Source organism: Bombus pyrosoma, linkage group LG2 (genome assembly GCF_014825855.1).
Source record: "Bombus pyrosoma isolate SC7728 linkage group LG2, ASM1482585v1, whole genome shotgun sequence".
Lineage (NCBI taxonomy): Eukaryota > Metazoa > Arthropoda > Insecta > Hymenoptera > Apidae > Bombus > Bombus pyrosoma.
This window is the reverse complement of record NC_057771.1, coordinates 12,476,714-12,498,475: the sequence shown is the minus strand read 5'-3', so window position 1 is coordinate 12,498,475 and position 21,762 is coordinate 12,476,714. Positions and strand designations below refer to the sequence as shown.

General features: G+C 37.2%; 1 protein-coding gene across 5 annotated transcripts in view; it reads right to left on the bottom strand.

Moving 5' to 3' along the window:
• LOC122577574 (KN motif and ankyrin repeat domain-containing protein 2) overlaps positions 1-21,762 on the bottom strand; it is a 61,406-nt gene that overhangs the window by 13,065 nt on the left and 26,579 nt on the right. For 3 of the 5 annotated variants that reach the window (XM_043748914.1, XM_043748917.1, XM_043748916.1), the window contains exons 2-4: positions 13,088-13,195; positions 10,504-10,703; positions 9,433-9,661 (exon numbers count right to left, since the gene is read on the bottom strand). In XM_043748914.1, coding sequence (XP_043604849.1) covers positions 9,433-9,661; positions 10,504-10,703; positions 13,088-13,133 — 475 coding nt within the window. In that variant the 5' untranslated portion in view covers positions 13,134-13,195. Of the gene's footprint in view, positions 1-1,384; positions 2,069-9,432; positions 9,662-10,503; positions 10,704-13,087; positions 13,196-17,887; positions 17,958-21,762 lie in introns of those variants that run through there. The other 2 variants (XM_043748915.1, XM_043748918.1) reach the window with 2 other exon arrangements.

Genomic DNA, 21,762 nt, shown 5'->3' with positions numbered 1-21,762 from the left:
TTTCTTCCTCTTCACAAACTGAAGGATTTGTAGCAATAAACGAGCAAAACATCTTTCTTTTCCATACGAACTTTTAATAGAATGTGAGTAGTTTCTTCATAGTGTCGTGTATTTAATCAAAACATTAAATTTCCACATTATTCAATGCATTTTCCTAACGATTGACTAGTTTCGTTATTTATGAGCCTCTTTATAGGAATTTAGAATCTAAATATACTTGGAATGAGACTGTTACAGGGATCTTTTTAAAGAATTTGTTCATCGAAATATTGTTTGGATGGAACAGAAGACGTCTGTAACGACAAACTTATGTCTTCGGCAGTTTTCGCGATACCTTTTCCTCGTATGAGAAAATTAAACGAATGTTCTGGCTATTTATCGATGGCCAATGATATCTAAGATTTTGATATTCTTATTGCGACATTGTGGCAACATTGAATTCACGTGGTTTATATCGAATCGCCTCTTTCTTAATATGATTGTTAATCTACAAGTGACAGATGATAAATTTTAACCGATGGTATTAGCTCGTCGAATTTAAACTCCAAATGAGCGATATTTATCGACGATAAATTTACGACGATCTTAAATTCGAAGGAATCAGGAAGATCTCCGAAATGATTGGCTGAAAAAGGAAAAAGCAAAGGAGCGGTTGCCTTTGAATAATTTCCGATATATCTCGCTCCTCGTTCATTCCTATATAATTTGATTCCATGTCAAACACTCTAATTGAACGAACTACTAGCCAACGAAAGATCGTATCCATTAAAATTTCTTCCACTTTCCATTCGATTACTGCCGGACGTTTCGTTTCTTCCTCTTTCTTTCTGGAGGGGAGGGAGAAAACGTACAGATACGAATTTCTAGGGTCAAAGTGGCTAAACACGCGGTAGCACGATTCTCCTATCGCGATGATAATGAATTCTTCGTTTGTTTTAGCCTTCAGATAAAGTATCTTTTAATTGCTGTTGACGTTGAAACACGCGCGTCTCTGGTAGGAAAAGTGTAGCAGCGGTTAGATTCGAGCTGTACGAGTATTCGAAACGATATGCAAACGGTAGACGATAATTCACGCAAAAATATGACGAGAAAAATCGATATGACGTAAGAATTTGTTATCGTAACGTCTCGTAGATATCGCGAAGAAAAACAGACGCGGAGACTTGTGTATTGTTCGCCACTATCTATCGTTGAAATTTGAAATATATGTAATACGAAATTTTTCCATTTGATGATCGTATAAAATAGATAAATATTAAAAGAAATATATATATATTTAACTAAATAAACGTTTCGTCGTGATTCCTTAGCATCGTCAATCGCGACCTACTCGTACTGCTCGACAAAATTTGAGAAAGTAGGAAAGTAAGAAAAATAGGCTCACGGTACTTCCTCTTCGCCTTCATCTTGCAGAAGGGTATCCTTTTCATAATGAAATTCTTCACCCCCATTTTGCCAATGTCTCGCCCGCTATTCGACCCGCGAGAACCAAACTATCAAAACGAAACACTTGTCCACAGGTGTAAAAGCCAATTAATTATTCATCCAAATCCCGGTAACAAGATGTTCCTCTAAGATTCGATATTTCCATACGCACTCTAGATCACACGAATTGTTGTTGGTGACTCCATGGAAACTTGAAAACTTTCTCTCAATTATCAGTCAGTGGAAAACCGAACATGGTGGTTTAAAGTGGTTACATCGTTCGTTGTCCGGTGCTTAGTCGTTGTTTCGTTCGTTCGTTGTCGCATCGATCGATCGATCGTGGAGTGACGCAATGAGTCCGGCTGAGAATCGCGCGATAATCGAGTTGCCCTGATAATCAGAGCAGCCGATTCTCTTCGATTTGGATCCCCATGGATCGCATGCTGTGTCCGGGGTTTCTGTCGTTGGTTTTTCCAGCATTCGTGCCACTGTTTTGCCGCGGCCACTGTTTGCGTTTGACTGTGACGCCGAACTCTGGGCTATAGCCAACCAGGACTCTGACTACTCGCGATGAGGTGAATGGAGAGGGGAAATGTGCCTCTTCTCCTGTTCTTTGCCCGTAGCGACGGTACACTGACTGACGAGCGTGTATGCGTGGTGCATGCATGTCGATTTCTTAATCGCCGTGGAAATAATGCTTTATCCTCTCTAATTCGTCTAAACTGTCTGCTTACGAAGCTTCGTTTTGGCAACAATGATTCGCGGACATCGACGAGACATTGCTAGATATTTTAGTATATCTTCGTGATTGTTTCAGTAAAATTTAATTTGACAATTAAGGTTGTTCCTTTTTCTTTCTTCTTAAATTATTAACAACGACTAATTCGAATGATAATTTCTTCATTTAGAGATCCCTTATCTTCTTTTGTATATCTTGTTTCATTTCTCTTGTACAAATAAATTATATCATATTTGCATCTGCAAGAGCTACAGTCGACCTAAATGAAATCGATGAAAATCTGTTTTTACTATTAATTTCTAATTTCTTAATTATGGAAGTTTCTAGTTGAGATACAATCCACCAAACAGATTAATAATTAGCTTCGAAAAATCTTTCAAGCTTCATACGTTTTATAAGTCTAAGGCGTATTATTATTATTCCAATTCTCCGTAATATTCTGGTTTTGCAATTTCGTAATACTCCATCGTCATAATGTTTATCAAAGCGTAAAGCTTCTCGCACGTCTCTATCTCTTTGAAGTACAAAAATAACAGATTCGAGATGGTCGAATAATCTAGTTTAACCGCGGTGCATTAAATCGTGTATGGTACCGTATAAACGAACCCGCTGGTGCAATCGTCGAATCAAAAGCATCGCGTTTACGCGCGTGAACAACATTTTAAACGACCTCGAGCGCGTTGAAACGTTTAGTCGGCCGACCATCGATCGGCATTTTCGCTTGACCATCGCTTTCACGCGCCACGCGTTTCCTGGTTGCCTGATCGTTGCCACCGTAGTCTCGATCGTCGTGGGCCCATCGATCGTGTTGCCACTTTTTTTAAATGCCGCCGGTTTTACAGCTCGTCCTCACGAAAAGCAGTTGCGACAGTTGCTCGTACATACGTTTAGGTCGCTGACAGGTGCACGCCGCCATATGCGACCACCTTGCTCTGACAAGGTTGCACCAAAATGGTTTAGCGTTCTCGATGAAGTCACGTCATACCTTCCAAATCGAGTTAAATGGAGTGCCACCGCATTCGCGCACCGATGTTTCGCACAGTGATGTTTCGCCTAGCGATGTTTCCAATGGAGAAATCCATCGTGTTTCCATCTTTTACCACAGACGTTTCTTCATCCGTTGCGTTGCCAGAAACGCTTTTTCGATATTAAACCACGTGTATTTTCGGACGTGGAATCGCGGCCTCTAGCGAATTCGTGTCACACATTTACCAACGTGGTATTTTTGTACCGCTAAAACGTCTTTCGCAATATCGTGTCCCTTTTTTGTAAACGACTGATGCGTTTGGATTGTTTGCTTTCGAATGGAAAATTTGACGAATGCTACCGTTGATACGGCGTCGAACTACTCGTGACATATGAATCTTCCTGGTTTGTAACTTTCAGCCGCGCTTAAGGCGAAAATTCTGGTACGATAACGAGGAATACGAGTTATACCTAAAAACGAAGGTTTTAATTTCCAATTTCTGAAAATTATAAATTACGACTTTGTACGTACGCGATGATCGTATTACGATAGGTCTATCTTCTAAACGACATAGAGTGTTTCTATTTTCAATAGGAAAGAAAGAATTTCAAGTGATTAAGTGGCTGATTTTATCACATGGAAAAGTAATAGTCGTAAAAGGAAATAGTAGAGCAACAAGTTAATCAGGATGCTGCTCTCTGTTCCTTGTGAGATTCGATTAGCTACTATCTAACATCTATAAGATACACGCGCGATTTCAACACGTCACGCAAAAGCGAAATTACGAGAATCACGGAATCTTCGCCTGTCCTTTTTTTCTACTTTCTAAGCATCCTCGCGAAGCGGTTGCTATTGTTAACGCTTTAATAAGGTTTGGATGATGTCGACCGGTATGCCGACGCTTTCGTTAAATCGTACGCGTCTACACGTTGATGTTTGATCGCGGAACACTCTCCGATATAACGTACGAGTCGAACGTAATTTTCGGGACGAGTTTTTTTTTCCAACGATCAACGAATCGTTTCTGAAACAAATTACATTATTTTACGAGTTTTACGGCTGCGTTCAAGTTCCTAATGAAGCGTGTCAGTCCGATTTGATGCACTTTCGCGAAAAGTTCGGGTGCTTTGAGAATCCTGTTACCAACGTCGAGAGAAAGTTACGCTCCATTAGAGTAATGGGTTTGTTCTGTTTCTCCAGAAAATCCTAATCTCTTTACATGAAACAATTTTTGAACGTGTCCCGATGTACATTTTTAGAAATTTTTGAATTTAGCTGTGACAAATATCTTAATCTTACTCACGTTTTAATAAATAAATAAATAGATATTTAATGTTCTAAGAGGATGTAAATAATTATTCATGAATGTATCCCAATAGTTTCCGAATGTTTAGGTGCCGATATTGCTCTTATGTAGAAGAATACAGAAATTTCTGTCGTTGTAAAGGGATCTTCGTCGTAAGATCGAAATGAGAAACCACCGACGTTAACGGCGATTCTTTCGTATTTGTTTTGAGCTCAGGAAACTTTTTAGCAACAAAAGAAATGTATAATTGGTTTGAAACAGCCTTAAAGAACATAACGAGAGTAAATCGCGTATTCGTTCGCTATTTTCGTAAAACTGGCGAATAAAAAGTTCCAGGGCTTGTTTGAAAAAATGTAGTAAGATGATAGCAGATAATTCAATCTGCAATGTAGGAAGAATTGATGGAAAGCAATCTCGATATTCAATCGCAGAAACCTCTGATGCTGATCGATAAAACAGCATAAAAGGAACCTCTCACATAATATCTCTCTTAATAGAATCAACTCTTTTAAGAATAGCTGCATCCTAACCAAGGGGAAAAAGGAGAGTCATGAAACAGGATACGAAACGCAAAAGGAAGCATAGAAAACGAGGGGAGAAAAAAACTAGACAGAAAGAGAGAAAAAGAAGCTAAGAATAACTCCCTCTTAACCAAGAGGAGAAAAGAAAATCATGAAACGAGATACGAAATGCAAAAGGAAGCGTAGAAAACAGAAAGAGAGCCAAGCTAAGAACAGAGAACGACAGTTCGATTCATAATCTTTTCGCATTCCTATCCGCTGGCGTGCAGATCCTACTTTTGTCAGGGAAATCGGCCCGGATGAGGAACTTGGAATTAGTTTGGTTGAAAGAGGACAGAACTTCGAACGTTATTGCCATGGGGTTGTAACACAGGTGCCGTTGAAGCGACGGTGCAACTGACGCGATGCCACGAGCACCGGAAGCAGGTGGTTCCAGCCACGCACCGACGACTTCGCTGACGCGTTCCGGCGGCGTTCGAGCGCCGACTCTGCCGAAGAAGCCACCGGGACTATCTTTAAACCGCGATTTACCAGTCAGCCCGGCGATCAACGGCCGCGTGAACCATTCGCGATTTACTCGTCACGGAAACACGGGAATTGTATCGAACAACCGTTTCTCGCGATTACTTAACGGTGCGGCCGGACCGGTGCGGCGTTTTATTCGCTTCTCGATCGAATTATTAGCTTAGGCCTCTGTAACCGGAATTTTACTTGCTTCGAGGTATAGAAGCGGTAGTTGATTATGTCTTGCCACTTTGATTTGAAAATTAGAAAGCGATTAGATTGTACGATCTCAGATTACCGTATAGATTAATGATTATTGGTAGAATGGTATAGTAAAAAGAAGTATACATAATGAAGTACGATAACAAACGAATGAAATGTACGAGTTAAAAATGTGAATATATAAATAAGAGAAGCGTGTGGGAGAAACGAACGACTATCTATCTTTCTTGGTTTCTTGATTTTTATGTCACTCGACGGTTAAGATAATTGCGAAAAGAATACGTAATTTATCGAAAGAGAAGCACAGCTTATTTTAATTCGAATTTTAAAATTGCACCGTTGTACGTGGCGTAGAAACTTCCTCGAAGAACACCGAGAAGAATGAATACGAACGAGTACCGATTCTCTCAAAATCTTTATCTGTTAATTTGTCTTACGTAAAACATGTATCCTGTTCGCAACTGATCTCGTGTTCCTATTCCCTCAAACGCATTACCTTCTACACTATATAATTTTGCATTTATTCAGTTCCCATTGTTAGGTTTCATATTCTGCACCGAAGAAGTCCAATTTATCAGAGAGTGGAATCAAAGAGAGGAAACAGCGTCGTTCTCGTCGGTAGGACGCGTGTTCCCGGTTCAAGAAGCTTCTATTGTCTGACGACCGATAAGACAGGAAACGGGAGCAAGTGCGACCCAGGTTGCGAAACGTGAGAATCTTCCTGTAGACGAGCGTGCAGCCACGTCTTGGGATTGAGTTTGCGGTCTCGTGAGAAAATGACACGATCGTCGTATTTCGTCAACCGAACCGTCAACCGTGTCATCAGTAAAAAACTGAGCCGCTTTGTTTCAGCGAAAGTGAAAACCGTACCAAGCCGAAGCGAAGCGTTCACGAGGACGACGAACCGAGGTCCGAAGAAGTTATCCTTGATGGCGATCTTTCATCTTTAATGAGTTTTAATGTACAAGGTGTACGCGAACGAAAGAAGTTGTGCAGTCGTTTGTGTGCCTCCTATTGAATGTATTGTAGGCGCCACTAGAAGCATTCGTTTTAGGTTGCTGCATAAATTCTCCTCGAATTTTTGTTCGTACAGGTAAGCTATCGATGTTGATAGAATAAAACTATAATATTGCTATGTAGGTTGATATAAACGCGTTACTAAAATTCACGAAAGATAAGAATAAGATATGTATTTTTATATCAGGTGTATGGAAAGTTTCTTGCAAGTACGATGACTTTGGTGGCAACTGATTTTTATCCTTTCAAAACATTACAAAACAATTTAGAAATAATTTCAAGGTCGTAGAAGAAGAAGTCTCTTTTATAATAAACACGAAGATAAATCTGAAGATTTTTATGAAAAATGTATAATATCCACGTAGATGGATGTTACAAATCGAATTTGTGGAGGATGTGCTCTGACGGATACAACTTATGCAACAGCTCAGATTTCAGTGTTTTAATTACTTTCTAGATATATTTGGGACGAAAAATTGAGAAGCAAGTGTGCAACGGAATTGTATCTTTTATTTCCTTCTAAATTAAATTCAAACTTTTTAAACTATGGAAAATATAATATAGGCTACTATAGATTGGTTCTTTCCTTCAAGCCACCATGTATAAAGAAAAAGTAGTTCAAATCATAGAAGCATTAGCAGGTAAACCGTTCTCTGAGAGGAATCCAATTGACGGGGCAATTATTCGATTTTCGATCGTGAATCGCCCGCACTGTGAAGGTCTTAATTGAGAGAGGAGAAAATTGTATTCACCTGTTTAACTGATTGCCTTCTATGACGGGCCCGTTAAACGGATAGTAAAATAGACCACTCGTTAAATCGCTTGAAAACCATTGAAACATTCTGCAATAACGAATTTTTGATACGACGAAATACATTATCGCTGATTGGTTTCCATATATCATATATGTATGTACTTTAGTTGATTTGTAACAATTTGTAAAATGTGTAAATGAATGAGTAACTCGTGATTAGATGGGATTCTTATCATTTTACAGAATCACGAAATATTACATTCTATTTATACACTTAAATTATACGTTGCTACGAGTCTAGAAGTATCTTTCGTACGTGAACTTTATCTTAGAGATCAGATACTCTTTCCTAGGAAGTTGTTATATATTTTCTTTTTTTTTTTTGTAATTTTGAATCACTTTTTTGATTTATCTCACTTCTGCAGGACACTGATAATTATCTATTGGTGCTCTTTAAGTCAATTTCTTCATGCCATAAAAACATATTGATACAGAATGCAATCACGATCTATCAATACAAAATTTTGACTGGCGATTCGAAGATTAAATTACATCTCGTCAAAAATGAACAGGCGTCCGAATACTTTTGAAGCAACGGTGTACGTACGAAAGCGCACACGAGAAAATACGAAGAGAAATTTTCATATAGTTCGTATGCATTCCTCGTCAACTGTAATTACACGATGAGTTGTTGCGTTATAGTTTCGACCTGCCGCTTGTTCGATCGCGAATACGTTTCGTTTCGTAGGAAACGTCAGCCAGTTCCAAGATTCATTTTCTTCCTACGCGCGATTCACTTCTGCTTTTTATTTCGTTCCTCTCTTTCTTTTCCTCGCTGGTTTCTACTTGTCTCTCTGCCCCAGCCCCCACGTTACAAGCGTATGCATTTCGCGGCGAGAAACCACCTCGAGGCGATTACGACGGAAAGCAACTCATTAGCGAGACCTGTGCATTTATTTAACCGGTGTACGAAGCATTTCAGTGAAATAGTGACTCTAAAGCGAAGGAAGCATTTCTCTTTGCACGGCATTATTGTGTATCAGGCCATTGGGCCATGGAGAATCCAAAGATGGCCGAAAGGATTCAGCGCGAGGAAATCAAATGTGCGTGAAATTATCTATTCCCGATTTATTCCCTTCTTTTTCTCTTTTTTCTTCCCCCTTCGTTTCTTCACCGCTGGAATTAATATTGGCTGTGATCGGTTGCATCGTATCGGTTCCTCTTTTTTGTATCGTTCAACCGAAAGACGCCTCTGTCACGACATGGAAAATAATTCCAAAGAAAGTCTACGTAATCAGGTTGCATTTCACGAGACGCCGATTGCGAGCGTATGGAGTGAACAAAGATTAAATGAACAATTCTTGTCTTGTGATCTTTTTACGAGATATCTACGTGACCATGTGATATCGAAATAGAACCGCGGAATTTCGATTATATCGGAACATTAATTGACTCGTTAAGAAACAACGTTGCGTTAGCGCTACATTTTATCTGTGATCGGTTTCGATCAACCTATATTATCGAATTCTGCCTTTTTAACATCGCGGCTACGAAAGAGAATTCCAAGAATCGGCTCAATATTTTTCTCTACACAGATTCTACAATTTTATGAAACGTGAAGAATTTGAAGTATTTATGACATCGATGACACATTTTTTATTGAATTTCTATTTCAAAGTTTCTACTTAACATTAACGTTTATAGAGCGATTCAATATAAGCGATTTTCGTTCATATGGCAATAAAATTAGATGATTATCGGTATGGCAAATATCATGATCGTTTCAGGCAATCAAGTTCTATCGTATATTACACGTAATCCGTATTCGATAACATACAATTTGAGGAATTTCCAACCAAAGTTACGATTCAAACTGTATTTTATTACAAATACAGCCTGCTTTTATTGAAGCCACAATTACGACTCGATAAATGGGACGAAACGATTGAATGGAAATGAAAGATAAATATGTCTGACCGTTCTCTGTGCGATCTTCTTTATCGAAAGTCTTGGTGGATTTGGAGGAACGTTTCAAGGTCGCTTCGAAATCGCCCACCACGTCGCTGAGGTCGAGAGCCGTTGATACTTGCGTGCACTCTTGCTTATCGTGGGTCGACCTCGGCAGAGTCGTCACGCCATTCGTTGTAGCAGGTTCCTGTGGTATTTTCGGTAATTCGGCCTCTATTCCGACGAGGGCTGGACTCACCTAAGATTAAAAATATCAAGCAATTTACGAAACGATCTTCCTTCTGTTTATTATGCTTGTCTTTCATTTTTTTCCTCGAGGTGAACATCGTTGAACCTACGTTCAACCTAACCAATTCACAAAGGATATAAACCTAACAAATACGAAGATGGTACCCCGCTGGGGGTAGCCATCCACATGATAATCGAACAGCTAAAAAATTCTACCAAATGTCCAAATTGGACAAATTGTGAATGCAAAGTATTAAATAAAAAAAATAAAAAAAAGCCTAACCCATTGAAGACCAAGAAGTGAAGTAATGTGTCGAAGTTGCGTAAACGCAATATTTAAAATACGGAAATAAATTGTTGTCGAGTTACAGAAAATCTACGTATTCGATACGTTATAGAAGCTTATTACGCAAATCAAAGATACGAAAAGAATTCCTATAATTAAAAAGATATGCCTTATCTTAAAGATATAAAATACCTCAATCTCTTTAAATTTCATAAAACTGTATCGAGGAAATAATAACGGAAAGCTATTGCGCGAATTCTTGACATTCCTCTCCATTGATTGTAAGTGTAATGCAAATACCGTAAAATTCACGTTACATATTCAGAAATATTACGTTAACAGAATCCTGGCTTTTAATGGATCAATATAAGGTGATTCTCGTGATATTATATGAGATATAAAATGAAGAAAAGGAAGATTAAAAAGGATTCTATTATCACGGGACGAAAATCCATTTGATTTAGGTAACGTTAAACCGTTCAACGGTTGACGTTCGAAATGGAGCGTCCTGGATTCACAATTTGGATCTAGGAGCAGTTTAATTATGGAATGAAGCGATCAATTACCAGACCCAGGAGAACCTCCATCGACTGACATTGCCTTCGACGTTCTCTTTTCTTTCGTCTTTCGATGCTAGACCTGTCGCCGGCACTTCCTGCTGCAACCGCCTCGCAATATCGCACGAAGTCCAGGTCGATGTGGTAGCCGTAAGGGCAGCAAAGACACTTCGAGCCTGTCGAACCGGAAACGTAGGCCTGCGTCCCCACTGAAGTATACCGGGAACAAGTATAAAAAATATCATTATCTATTCCATAAAAATTTTTATCTAACACTTAAATCAAATGACACATAAAATATTTATGTTAACCACTTAGCGCATATATTACATGTGGTTGTTGACATATACAGATATAAATCACATTTACTTCAGCTAGTTTAGCCATCGATCTTTATGAATTTAATACGATATATCGTATGTGTACGTGGTTACATATTGTGCATGTTGATGTAAATTCATATTTTTATGAACATAATTAACGAAGGGATTTCCAGGTAGAAATCTGATTCTCTCGCCAAATATTCTGGAATGTATCATACACGGTACATTTTATATATTTCTGCATTTTTCATGCATTTTATGTATTTTTTGTATATTAAGATATTTCATTACTCGTATTACCAAATAGAAAATGTATTTTCGTTTGTATGTTACTTTTGTATAAGAATTTGATCGATTCCATAAAATGGGGAGAAAGATTGTACGTTAGGGAATTAAAACGGAATTCATATAAAATCCGAGGAACAATTATTTCAATTCCCCGAATCAAGCAGAGCATGGACAATGGTAACAGTTCTTTCATCAATGATTCTGGTTAAACCCATAACCAATGTCCCAATTACACACTGTATCACGTACACATTTTTTATCGAAGCATCTTTCGCAGAGGATTCACCAACCGAATCCTCGAATGCACCGAGTATTAATGTGTTATACTAGTAATTTAAAGTAACATCAATCTTCTTCAAGATACTCGAAAATAAAATGACCTTATCCTACTTCGAATAGATCGAACAGAAAATGGAAGGAAAATATCTTTTGAGGTTAGGTTCGGTCGTATTTTATTTCAAGAGGTGGATATAGAAAAGGTTCAACCCTCCTAATGATATTCGAAAAGAAAATGATCTCGTCTTTGTTCGATGGATTCGATAGAAAGGATCTATCTTTGGATATTAGATTCGATTGTGTTTTATCTCGAGAGGCTGATTGTTCGAGGGTAATGACCGATGCGAAGCGTAAACCGAAATATGTTGTAACCATTGGCGATCATCCAAAGCCACGGTAATAATAATCTGGCAAAGTTCGTTAGCCGCGACAACGCGGGGATCCCATTTACGTGTCATATTGGTCCGTTCATGCTATCGCAACGTATACGTGGCAATGACTCAATGGAGTCCTACCGCTTTATTTAAAGATCGTAGAAAAGATAACCGCGATAAACATATTTTTCTTGATTTTCTGATTTTGGTGGACGTCTTTTGGCGATTTAAAGGAAGAATTTTAATACAAAGTAGTCGAAGAAAGGAACAGACTTAAGACCAATTAAAAATAGATAAGAAATGCACGATCTAATAATAGGATTCGTTTAAATCGATTAATTAATTTATCAATTAATTTTAAATGTACAAGACATGTTTATTCCCAAAACCAAACGAGAAGATAGTTCTAGCGTGGAGTTGATTGACACAATATAAAAAATTATTCTTTTGCACGAGACGAGAAATTGTGATTTATCATATTTTTCATTTGCGATCTTCATACATTGTCGTCTTTTACTTGTTTATTTTATTTATGTAGGCGATACATCTTTGGGTAATTAAAGGATCAAGTTGATCATGAACTGCAGTAAAGTGTATAAAGGAAATGGTGCCGGAGATTCGCATGAAATTTCAATTTAGAGTTTAGGGAGAATCCGGCTGCTTCATTAGTCGGATCGTTTGTAGTTTGTTGAGAAAGTTTCCTCGGTTAGAGGCGCCCTACCATGTTTCCAAAGTTTTATTGTATTTATTTATAACGATGCGATGCAACGAAAACAACTCGTTGTTTTATCTGATAAGACGGAAAGATTTACAATTTTTTCTTTGTGCCATTTTTTAAAACTCAAGTATTTTCAGCTGAACACAAAATTTGGATTATCGGCAGAGTATATCGTTATCACTAAAATTATCACAATGTTATTATCTGTTAATATCACTTACGTAATATTATTTACACGTTTTCGTTGAAAATGCAGATCGAAGATATAAATCGAACATTATATAATAAATTAATAATAAATTGTATCATCTTTTGCAATCGAAATAAAGGGTTTTTCGATACTCAATTTAAATCGTATGAATTATATTCGACATTGTTAATGCATATCATCATCAATAGTCCGCGGATTTCTATTCATTTATTTATAGGAAATATAAAGATGCAAAAATAATTACATATAATCCATATAATTTGAAAAGATATATAAAATATTCAAAGTATACTACTGCTTACAATATTTAATCGTGTTTATAAAAGTATAAATTTATATAGATACCCGCAGGCTAATTATCGATAAAATTATTGCAATGTCGTTGTATGTTAATGCGACTTACCGTTTCCGTTGAAAACGCGGGCCGAGGTTACAACGGTCAAAGCCATTTTTCTACACAATCAGTGTCGCTGTGTTTCACCACCAATCACAGGAAAACATCCTCACCACCCTGAAAATAGAAAAAACACTCTCTTAGTCTCCCTTTCTCGTATTATAAATTTATTATATATTATAAATTCCTATCGTGTAGTAACGCGCATGACAACAACGCGCGTAACAAACGGAAGGAAATTAATTCAGGAAATATGTTGTAATTCAAAGAGAGAAATATTTCAGAGAAATGCGTTTATTACATTTGTCTGACTAGATTTATTAGAGAGCGGCGCTAGTATTATTCTACGAACAAAGATTCTCAGAAACGCGTAATTTCATTAGGCGTTCGTTGTACATTCTCTATTACCTATTGTCAGAATCGCGTTAAACGTTGAAATTCAACCCTGAAGATCTGCGACCTTTCTTTCGCCGATTCTACACCAGCGAAATCTTCGTTTTTAATAAAATGTGCTATGGAATTTCATGCAGCGTGCGCGGCAAATAAATTAGTTTCCTGGAATTTCAGACTGTCGGTTATAATTGACGATACAAGGAAAAACCGCGGGATGAATCGCGATAAGGTTTGATACGGATGAGCGAAAGCGATACGGTTGCCGTGTTTCAATGATCTGATTATGCGATCATACTAACGCAAGCAAATTTATACCTTCAATATATGTATATGAATTTGTTATTATGGAATATGTAAGAGTTATGATTAGAAATATAAAGTATAGAGCTAGAGAGTCAAAGAAATTTGTTTCTAAAATTTTCAGTTTTTCGGCACTTCAACGCGACAAAATTTAATTACGAGTATGCAGAATCAAATAATTCGACTTACAGAAGTTACTGTTATAAATCGTTTCATTGCGTGCTGATTTTAATTTTTGTATAAGGAATATTCTTTCTATTGTTTTTCTTTTTTGCCAATAAATTGATCTATCATTTCTGAGAATGGAAACAACAAATGGGAAAGGAAAGAGAAGTTTGTGCTTCATATTAGAATAATATAAAATATGCAATTGGAAAGATAAGGATTAGCGCAGTGTATTACAACGTTGTTGTAATTTCGCAGTGGAGGCACTGTGCGATCTGATAGCTTCATTTCTAACAATGAAATTCCATGTTAATATACACTGTGTCAATTGGAGTATGAATTTGCCAAATTGCAGAGTCACCGCTGTAAAATTCCAACGATATCGCATCGTTCGTCTGCACTGGGAATGTAGAAACATAAATCTGTCGAAACTCATAGCACGGTGCAATTTAACAACAATGAAACTGTAGAAGGGCGTAACCGAATAACAACGATAAAAGCGTTCTGGAAACAAATTAAATTTATGATACGTCAATGGGAAGAGTTTCCCAGAAATATCATTTCGACAAACGTTTACCTCCCTATTCCTATTATTAGGATAGCTATTGACCTAAACGTGTGATTTACAGTTTATGCTTGATTTATTTATCGTATCAAATGAAAAATTATTTAAAAAATCTCAGATACTGTAACCATAGTATTACATATCTGGGAATTTTGTCAAATTTTTTGACTGACTTGAAACTTTTTAAATGCCAACTTTTTTTTTATCAAAGTCATTAAATGACTACATTTATATTTTTACGGTAGAAATTGTCGCGAATCCTCAACTAGGTGACGATCAGTCAGCAACTGATCGGTTGATATCGCGAACCGTGAACGCTATTAACGCTCAAGGTAAAGGTAGAGATTAAAAATGTCGAGTAATATATAACATAACACGAATAATATAACACGAAGAGTATGACGCTCTGATGAACACTGTTTTAAGATTGCTTGAAGAAGCTTCGCCTGGTCCTGATGTACTAACTCTCCGTCCCGGGGTTTTCCTTCTTATCAAGGTTTTTATGGGATGGGAATCTATTTCTTCCAACCTTGTAATTGTGGGCGCATATCCTCTGATGTTGCTGATTGATACCAGATGTTTACTTTAGAGCGGACCCATCGAGTACTTAGAGTGTTAATTAGCCTCTTAATGAGTTCTGCATCGTAAAGTTTACAACTTGGGAGATAGGAAAATCAAAAAATCAAAAAAATTCCCCAAAAAAGCAGATGTGCTGTCCGAGTCATAAACGGACGGCCACTGCAAATCCCGAACAGAAGCTACTTATCATGTTTATTAATCAATAATTTTATCAGATTTTTCGTCACGGGGCGATATATTGTATTATTAAAACTATGACTCTGTCATATGAATTAGTCAGCGTTATTAATGCGAAATCGCAGCAATTGAATTGGTAATCCAAATCGGATCAATGCAGGCGACTGAAACGTCGCTGTGATTTCGCAACGGTGACGCTGTACATTTTTGGTAAGTTTATATTTTTCATGAAGCGATCTACGAAATTGTATTGCTCGTCGTCATCGAGTCTTACATTGTCAACAACGATATTAGAAATTTATGTGCGCTGGATTATTAAGAGTATAATATTGCCGAATCGTGCAACGTCATCGCTGTAAAACTGCAACACAAAGTCGAGAGAGAATCGCGTTATCGGTCTGCATCGGGTCTCTATATTGTCAATAGCGATATCATAAACTCGTGTGAATCGGATTATTAAAAATACAACCCAGCCAAATTGCACAATGCCATCGTTGCAAGGCTGCAACAATAAAAGGCAATAGAAGGCAATAGCGATATTACACGCTTTGATACGCATTGAATTATTAAAAACATAATCCTATCAAATCTCCATCACCGATACGAAATCACAACGACGTCCAATTGCTCATCTGTGCCAGTCTTAAAGGGATAGAAACGTTAACACGAAGGCTCATAATGCCATAGCAATGCAAGAGCTTTAAACGCGATATCTACGATGTCCCGTGCCGTGGGGCTAATTCCGTATGCCGGATTTCTGGTCTGACGGCAACACGTCCTCTTGGCTTCTCTTCGACTTCGCGAACTTTAATTGTTCCACGCTCAGCTTCGTCCAGTTTCGTGCGGATATTTTTACTATCGTTTCCGGTGAAGATTCTCAGCGGATGATTTGCCTGGCTTTCGTGTCTCCAAGAATTCACCCGATGACTACATAATACGGGGTGATTTCGCTGCGAATATATTTAGATATACCGCGGATAAATACGTTTCGTGCTGTAGCAGATAGAGAAACCGTGTTTTCGTTAGATGCGAACTAAACGAATCGTGTCGATACGGGGGACTATTGCGGTAATTTTCTTCGTTATATCGCGTGAAAATTCATGTTACGCGGTAATTCGTTATATCTTTGTGTAGATATGTCTCGAAGATTGGAGTGATTTCCCTATTACAGTCAGAATAATCAATTTCGCCTAAGAGGGTAATTCGGAAATTAGTTTGGAAATTATGTTGGAAAGTGATTTCGCATAGCCAGAGGGCTGCTACGAAATTCTCTAGGCCCTTTTTAATCCTTGGCCTGGAAACTTCGCTCCGCACTACGTGATACATTTACCAAGGAATCATTCCCCGAAGTAATTAGGATTCACGTCGCGATCTGCTTGAGGTCGTAGGGCCGGACGGAATAAGGGACCTTACGGCGAACACGTAACAACGCATTTCCTCCTTTCCTCGACCGACGAAGTCACGACAGTTCGTTAATCTTTAATGAGCCGCCTAACGTCCTCTTCACTTCAAACTAATCGGTATTAATCGAATAATCGTGAGTTAAAGGAGTAAATGTTCGAATATCGCAGAAGGAAAACACGATGAGTATGTTTTTATTGATTTTCTGTTTTTGGTGTTACTCTATGATTAAATTTGTATTTTTATGCGGCAGGATTTTTATACGGCACAATTGAAAATCGAAACGATCTGTTAGCTTCGAAGATGCAGCTTTTTCAAAAATACATTTTTCAAAAAAGGCGAAGAATATTTTAATTTCTTCGATGTTTCATACATTCGACTTTTAAGACAATTTCTTTTTATTTCGATGAAAATAAAAGAATAGAATTTCGGAAAAATTTGACGAACGCCGTACAGAATCTTAAAACCGTTCGGTTGTAAAAAAGCAGGCAATGTGGCTTATCGTATTCTTCCCAAGTTCTCGTTCACATTTATCATAAATCTTCCGACCCTTCCGATCAATTTTTTCGAACGAGGTAAGGGGACAACCGAGTTTTCTCGAAGGAAAAGTCTGTCGATTTTCTTACACGAGACCGGTATTCCTCTCACGAATGAGGGTTACTTCTTCGAATCGATGTCCACGCAAAATGGAAACTTGCGGCTCATTACGTATGGAGGTTGATGCAACGAGACGTTACCTTGGAATCTTCGAACGGATACGTTGATCTTTACCAAGATAAAAATATTGAATTTCAGACTCTGCCGATACGTACCAGCGAAATTTCGATTTTTCTCGTTGACGAAAAATGAATTCACGAGATTCGAATGAATTATAGATAGGGTAACAATATTTTGCAATTTTTATTGTCCAGCGTTTTCTGTTCAAAAATTGATAAATTAATCTGATTGTAAAAAGATACATATTGCACGAACGATTAGCAAATGATAAACAATAATTTGTTGAGTTACGAAGTAATAAAATGTCTACGGTTATGAGATGGACTGACGGTATGTTAATACATTTTTTTTTAAGTATTCATTCGTTCGTTTAAATATTCATATGCTGTCATTTGTTTCTGTGACGTTATTATAAAGCGACACGACGGCAATCGTTATCTAAGAAGGTACACCATGTAAAACGTTGTTTATAAGCGGTAGCTGATAAATGGAAATAGTCTGTAAATATTTACCATGGTGTTAGGATGGCTCGTGTTGAATTTCGGCGGCGTGGATAGAAAGCCAAACTCTTTCACTCGAATCCTTTGAAAGTAGTAAGCATTTAAATTCAAGCAACGACAGCGACGTGCGTGTGCAACGTCGATTCATCGACGACTGATTGCTTTTGCTCTGACTAGCTGACGCTTTGCCTGGTTTATCTTTGTAGCGTTGATAATTTCGTCAATAAAGATCCGTACACGGTATATGATCGTACGCAGTTGTAATCTATATGTCGTTGTTGTAATCTATATGTCGTATTTATTAGTCATTATCGATGATCGAACAGAATTGTGTAGAGATGTACGTAAGTACGCAAAGGTCTATACAATTATAAAATCGATAATTTTGTACATTCGTATTAACAACTCGAGAAAAGTTTTATTATATAGGATTTATTACGCGAAAGCATTTTTTAAGCATTTAATTAAATTCAATATTTAGCTTTTTTAATGTATTATTCTTTCATTAATCCCGTGTGTGATTAATTTCAAATTTGAAAACCAACGGAAATCACGAAAGAATTAAAAGAGATGAAAAGGAGCATGACGTCGGATTATGAATGCTGTGATTTAAAAAGTATGAAAATTTATAATTGAGAATATTGATTTTTTTTTCATTATTTTCAATAGAAAATTATTATTTATTTCTCGCTGTATTCTTCTTTCTTTTACCTTGGAATCATCTACTCGATTGATTGATGGGAAAAGAAAGAATAAGTAATTTTTGGATGTTTCTTAAAATGTTATTCGTCACGCAAAGGATTAATAGGCAAATTCTATTAACCGCGACCACGTAAATACGACATTGACCCATATAACATTAACTTACCTCTCGTTAGCGCTAAACCATCAAAGCTAACACATATTTCAATATTCTATACACTCGGTTCAAAGACGTTACAAGACACGACGTTTAATCCCGTTATCGAACATCTCTGAACTATCTTCTGGTAAATATTCCAAGGCCAACAAACAGTGTACTCATCCTCAGCGTCACACGAAACTTCTTAATGATTTAACTTTCGACTATACACCACAAACTACAAGAAGACACAACGTATACGACTCTGTTCATCGAAGCGATCGAATCAACGACGATATTACGAAGGGATAACTGACAAGCAACTCACGTACAGTGGCTCAGAAAAGTATTCGAACGGTTATAGAAACCTTCCATGAATATATTATGCGTATTATGTAAAGCATTTTGAACTAGCAATGCAGTAAGACGCTATCATCGTGATTATATCGATAAATTTTGAAACCAATCTGAAAATATAAATATAGAAGATATTTCGTGCAAATGTACATTTCACATATAGATCAGAAAAATATTTACACGATCAATTATCCATTAAATGAATAAGCTTCGACATTCAGCGGGCATATTTATCATCAATCGTGTGTGTAAGATTACTATTTACGCCGCATAATAATTTTTCACTAACGATAAATATATTTGCGATAAACATCTCGTAGCTTTTGTATACATTTTCATATTGCTTTCAAATTCACTGGTTCAAAAACGCTGCTAATGAAATCTCACAATGTCTTGTGCGATAATGTAACACGTACTATATAAATATAAATGTTTCGCGTGATAAGTGTTCAAACACTTTCACGGATCACTGTAAACGTAACTAGAGCCGTAGAGGAAGATTTCGTTGAACGAAAAGCAAAGTAGTTGATTACACGCGAACCGTGGCCTAATTTCAGAAATTTAGTCGAAAACAGCATCGAACAACGCGCGATGGTCGGAATTTCACGTTGGATTTAGATTCGACACCGATGGAAGGTTGCGAACGTGAAATAGCTACAACACGACACTGCCTACCGCCGAATGGATCGATACGCAGTTTAGTTGATAAACTGACCAACTGATAGCACAGTTCGCTTACGAAGCCTGTTTTAGAGGATCTATCACACGTTTGCTGCTTCTGTCATATGACATTCCTCGTTGCCCCAAATTGATAATTTGTGAGGTTTGAAGGTTTGGACGCGAGCGGACTTGTTTCTGACGCTTTGGTTACGAGTCGTTCGATATTTAATCGATCACTTCGTTCTGTACTCGAGTTCTGCGATTTGATCGAATTATTTAAAAATTCATACGAAGATAAGGAAGATTAAAGTCACTATTTTGGCGATTTTGAAGTTGGCTAAAAGATCTTCGAGATCTTCAAGATCTTCAAAGTAGACAGTTTTTGACATTTTGTATAAATTCTCTGTTCACAACAGAAATTTTATCTCCGCAATTGTCAAGTTGGTGAATTCTGCTTTTTAAAAAATTTCTTTTTGTTTCCATTGATTTTTTGTCTTATTCGCAAGATGAAACATACGAATCTTGCTTTCTTTCTTTGCTCTCATCGTAAAGCATAATTATACAATTATGGAATGTCGTATAAGCTGTACGTATATTTATTTCGTTTATGGACATATTTGAGAACTGTGCGATGAAGATGTCTTCGTTTTTATCATCAAACAAGTCCTCTGCGCTTTTATTTTAACAAGGGTCTTATGACTGTAAAGAACGAATGGATCAACAAGATTTTTCCTGAAAATGTTTACTACGTTTGTAATACTAAACTTAATAAAATTCCACTTTTATTAAATATTAAACTTCATGTTGGAGTTTAAAAGCTGTACTTCTGCTAATTAATAAACATATATAAATGTTATTGCCTTCCTATGTTCCCTCAGTAGGCAAGTAATTTATTGCAAACTAAAGAACTTCTCTTTTGCCAACCAATTAATTACGCGAAGCTTTCATAAAAACTCGATACAGCCAGCGTAAAAAAGTTCTACCTTTCTGCTGCCTTGAAATATCCCCAGTATATACGAGCATCAAAACCGGTATCTCAAAAAGAACAAAAAAAGAAGGAAACAAAACCATCCATGTTTCCATAGCGCTTCTATTGCGATTCGTTGAAATATACGTTCGTTTTGTAATCAAAGTCTGTCTCTAGCATTCGAAAAAAGTATCAATACCCATATTCACTCGTATATTGTATAGATTTTCGGAATACCTATACAACCTGCGAAAGTGAAATACTTTAATTGTAAGATTAAATAACTGGACACAAAATACGATCCAACGATATCAAATCCAATTAATTGACGATGCAACTGATACAATTACGTGTACAAATATAATATTTCTATGCATTATGTCGCATATAAAAATACAAATATCCCCGATTACCTACGATCCTACGGTGCCAATTAGAGGCTAAAATCTTAATTAATGCAACTGTGTATTTATCAATATCTATAGCATTTTGATCATACTTTATATGTAATTATGAAGCTATACAACAGTATGTGTGTAACATTTTGACTAAAAGGTAACATAAATGTAAAAATATTATCAGAGTGCATAGGGGTAAATCATTTAGAGTATCTCGCTCGCGTCCTTGCCAGATTAACCTTGCGCGGCCACTTTCATCCCCCAGCCCTCGTTATCGTTGGAAAATTACCTCGTTAGCAGAGTGTCGAGCACGGCACACAGTTCCATTGAATGAAACTGTATTCGAACCAGTACTCTTCCATACAGAGTCCAGCATTACGTGCTATCATTAACGTTCCGTTGTTTGTACAACGATAAACAAAAAGGAAACTGAGGGAAATTGGTTTTATCGTGTCGACACTAGGGAAAGAGTTGTTTGCCAGCGCGTCCAACAGTTCTTCTCGCATCAGATAAGAGATTCTGTTGCTATATCGCGAACAACCTTCGGCATTGTAGCACGTCCTCTTTGTCTGTCTGCGAGATACTTGCATGCTAGGCTGTACAATGGCCTGTAAACAATAGCGAAGAAATCACACGACAAACGTTTGCGTGATTATGAAGTTTC